General features: G+C 40.2%; 1 protein-coding gene across 1 annotated transcript; it reads right to left on the bottom strand.

Annotated features, from left to right (window-relative positions):
• Positions 1-1,057: 1,057 nt before the first annotated feature.
• Positions 1,058-2,395, bottom strand: LOC150082993 (zinc transporter ZIP1-like). Its single transcript, XM_090378345.1, has 2 exons — positions 2,137-2,395; positions 1,058-2,034 (listed from the first exon to the last, which is right to left on the bottom strand). Exons 1-2 carry the CDS (start codon positions 2,393-2,395, stop codon positions 1,058-1,060), a joined length of 1,236 nt encoding a protein of 411 aa, XP_090234471.1.
• Positions 2,396-2,605: the final 210 nt, after the last annotated feature.

Below are 2,605 nucleotides of genomic sequence, written 5' to 3'. Positions count from 1 at the left end.
TTCCGCTTTGTTTCGAGATTTGAAAATATGGCAACACTAAAGGTGCCAAAAATACCATGCAGCCTCCCAGTTAGTTTGTAGTTGGACAACCTTGATGTATCGCGAATGCGCTCGAGTGACCGTGGTTCAAGCAGGTGCGACTACCAAGTAATAACTCCAGGGGGCTCACTCTGGTGAGTATGGGCTTGGCACACCCAGGGTCCTGAGCTGGATATCATCATTCTTCTCTTTCTTGGTGATTTCCTTTTACTTCTCTCTCTGTCGTGCACGTCTGGTACAGCATAAGCTTCAGGCTTCCTTGTACCATATGGCTAATAATAATATGATGTTTCTTGTATCCTGTCTTTATCTTGTGAACTTCTCTGACCTTATGTCGAAGTCCAGGAGTATAAACAGAAAAACTAAACTAAACTGATACAGGAAAAAAAAACTTAAAAGAAATCAAATTAGAAAACAAGGCAGAATTGTGGGACACTTACCAGAAAGAAGTGGCGTTACAAGAAACTTTCGCAAAAAACTAAAGCTCTTTCTCTCGAGTAATATTAACGTAGGGCATTTAAAGTTTTATACCTGATATTTAGAAAAAAAAACCAACTAAATTTTAATAGCAGAAAAAGTGTAAACAGAGGAAAGCTATGTCTTGACGTGACAGTATAACGTATTGAATGGATACAGACGTACTAGAGATTATTTCACATACCACCATTTCTTTTCTTTCGAGTTCCATACGAAGCGTTCTCAGTAGCTGAAGCTATATTTAAAGCTGCTTTTATAGTGCTGGATCATATACGTTTGAAATCCAGAAGGCTCTGATAGAATGTCAAAGATATTCCTATGTTGGCCAAGTTTAATAGCATCAAATATCTTCTGTACTGATGCAGGCTTTTACAATAGTAATAATTCGCGATATACACTCGAAAACAAAAATTAATAATTACAAATAATAAAATAAAATAAAGTAATTCATTTATTTCATGACTACCGCCGTATTTTTTTTTTTTTTTATTATTATTTTATTATTTTTTTTTACAAGGGTGGTATGCACATATTTACCTATTTAAAAGTTCGCTGTTCCAAACTGAATGAGTGTCATTAATCCAAAACCAAGGAAAGTAGAAAGAAACTGCAAGATGCCAGACAGTTGACAGTTTTTATCTCGAAGGAGAATCTCAAAGAACGTAACATATAACAACGTTCCCGTAGCAATGCCATTTAGAACTCCGACAATTAACTCGGAAGACCCACTAATCGACTCATCGGTAATGACTGCCACAACGGTACCCAAAGGGGACATTACAGAGAAGATAGCCATGTATACCACCACGATCTTTTCCCGTCCGCCTTCGGCCAACACTTCCAAACCCACGACAAAGGCGATAACAAATTTATGTATTGCTATGGCAACAAACAAAGTCCAGGTTCCAGATGCTGTGGATTGAAGTCCCACAGCAAATCCTTCGAACAGGGAATGAAAAGACAGAGCGGCTACTGTGAATAAACCTGACAAGGTGAAGTGGACCGGGATTTCGCTGTCAACTATTGTCGTATTAACGTCGCCATCACGCTTCGATAAAGAAGTGCTCTTTCCGTCTTCGCGAGGACTAGAATGATGCCCTGCAGACGGAGTAACGTCAATGGTTCGAGCACTAAATGATCCACTTGTATAGCTGGAGATGGAAGAAGTATGTTTACGCACGACATCAACAACTCTTTGCGCATGTACTTGGAGTTCGTCACCTGGAGGAGCGACAAAGGAATCGCTCCGATGGATGGAGATAGTGATGACTTTGTTGTCTTTCTCAGATTCTTCTTTTTCATCAGGAGAATGGAGAGAGACATCTCCAGTCGAAGCAACGAAAGAGCGATTTTTGCAGTAGGAAACAGAAGAAGAAGTGTGTGTTCTAACGATATCTCCTTCTGATGAATGGGAATGTCCAGGATGGTCTCCGAGAAAACGGTGCAGCATTTCCTCGATGAAATATACGGCGAAGAATCCACAACACACCACAAATTCCGGCAAAGGAAATTCCTCATGTTCTTCTTCATCATCATTCTGGGGGTGATGATAGATTTTGGAACTCGCAGAAGATTCGGTTTCATTTTGGGATCGAAGATTCGGTGGTTTTTGTTTAGAATTTTGGTACTTCTCAAATCCTTCTCGGGCTTCTGGAAGTAAATGAATAATGCACGTGGCAAGCAATACTCCGCCACCGAAGAAAATAAGAAATGAAGTCACCATGTTGCTATACCTAGACGAGCATTTTGAATCATGTCGTACTGATTTACAGTTGCACGGCTTTATTCTCCGACGCACAATGATTGGAAGAGTGCCGAAGAAGAAGGTTCCTATAAGGAGCAAGAAGACCGTACCAATACGACTAGCTAGTAGAGACATGGCATTCGCACGAAGAACTTTGCGGAAACTGCTAAAGTAGGTGTGGAATGAAAGATCTCTGGAACAGGTAAGTATTTTATTAAGTTATCTAATCATCGTCATCAGAACTCTGGACGAAAGCACTTCTCCAAATCATCTGCATGTAGCCAAGGCTACAAAACAATGGGTGTCCGCTGATACGTAGTTATCTCCACACACTACTGATATTAT

The sequence above is a fragment of the Mastigoproctus giganteus genome, chromosome 7 (genome assembly GCF_048544385.1).
Source record: "Mastigoproctus giganteus isolate SK-2022 chromosome 7, ASM4854438v1, whole genome shotgun sequence".
Classification (NCBI taxonomy): Eukaryota; Metazoa; Arthropoda; class Arachnida; order Uropygi; family Thelyphonidae; genus Mastigoproctus; species Mastigoproctus giganteus.
The sequence above is the reverse complement of the archived record's forward strand: the minus strand, read 5'-3'. Positions and strand labels throughout refer to the sequence as shown.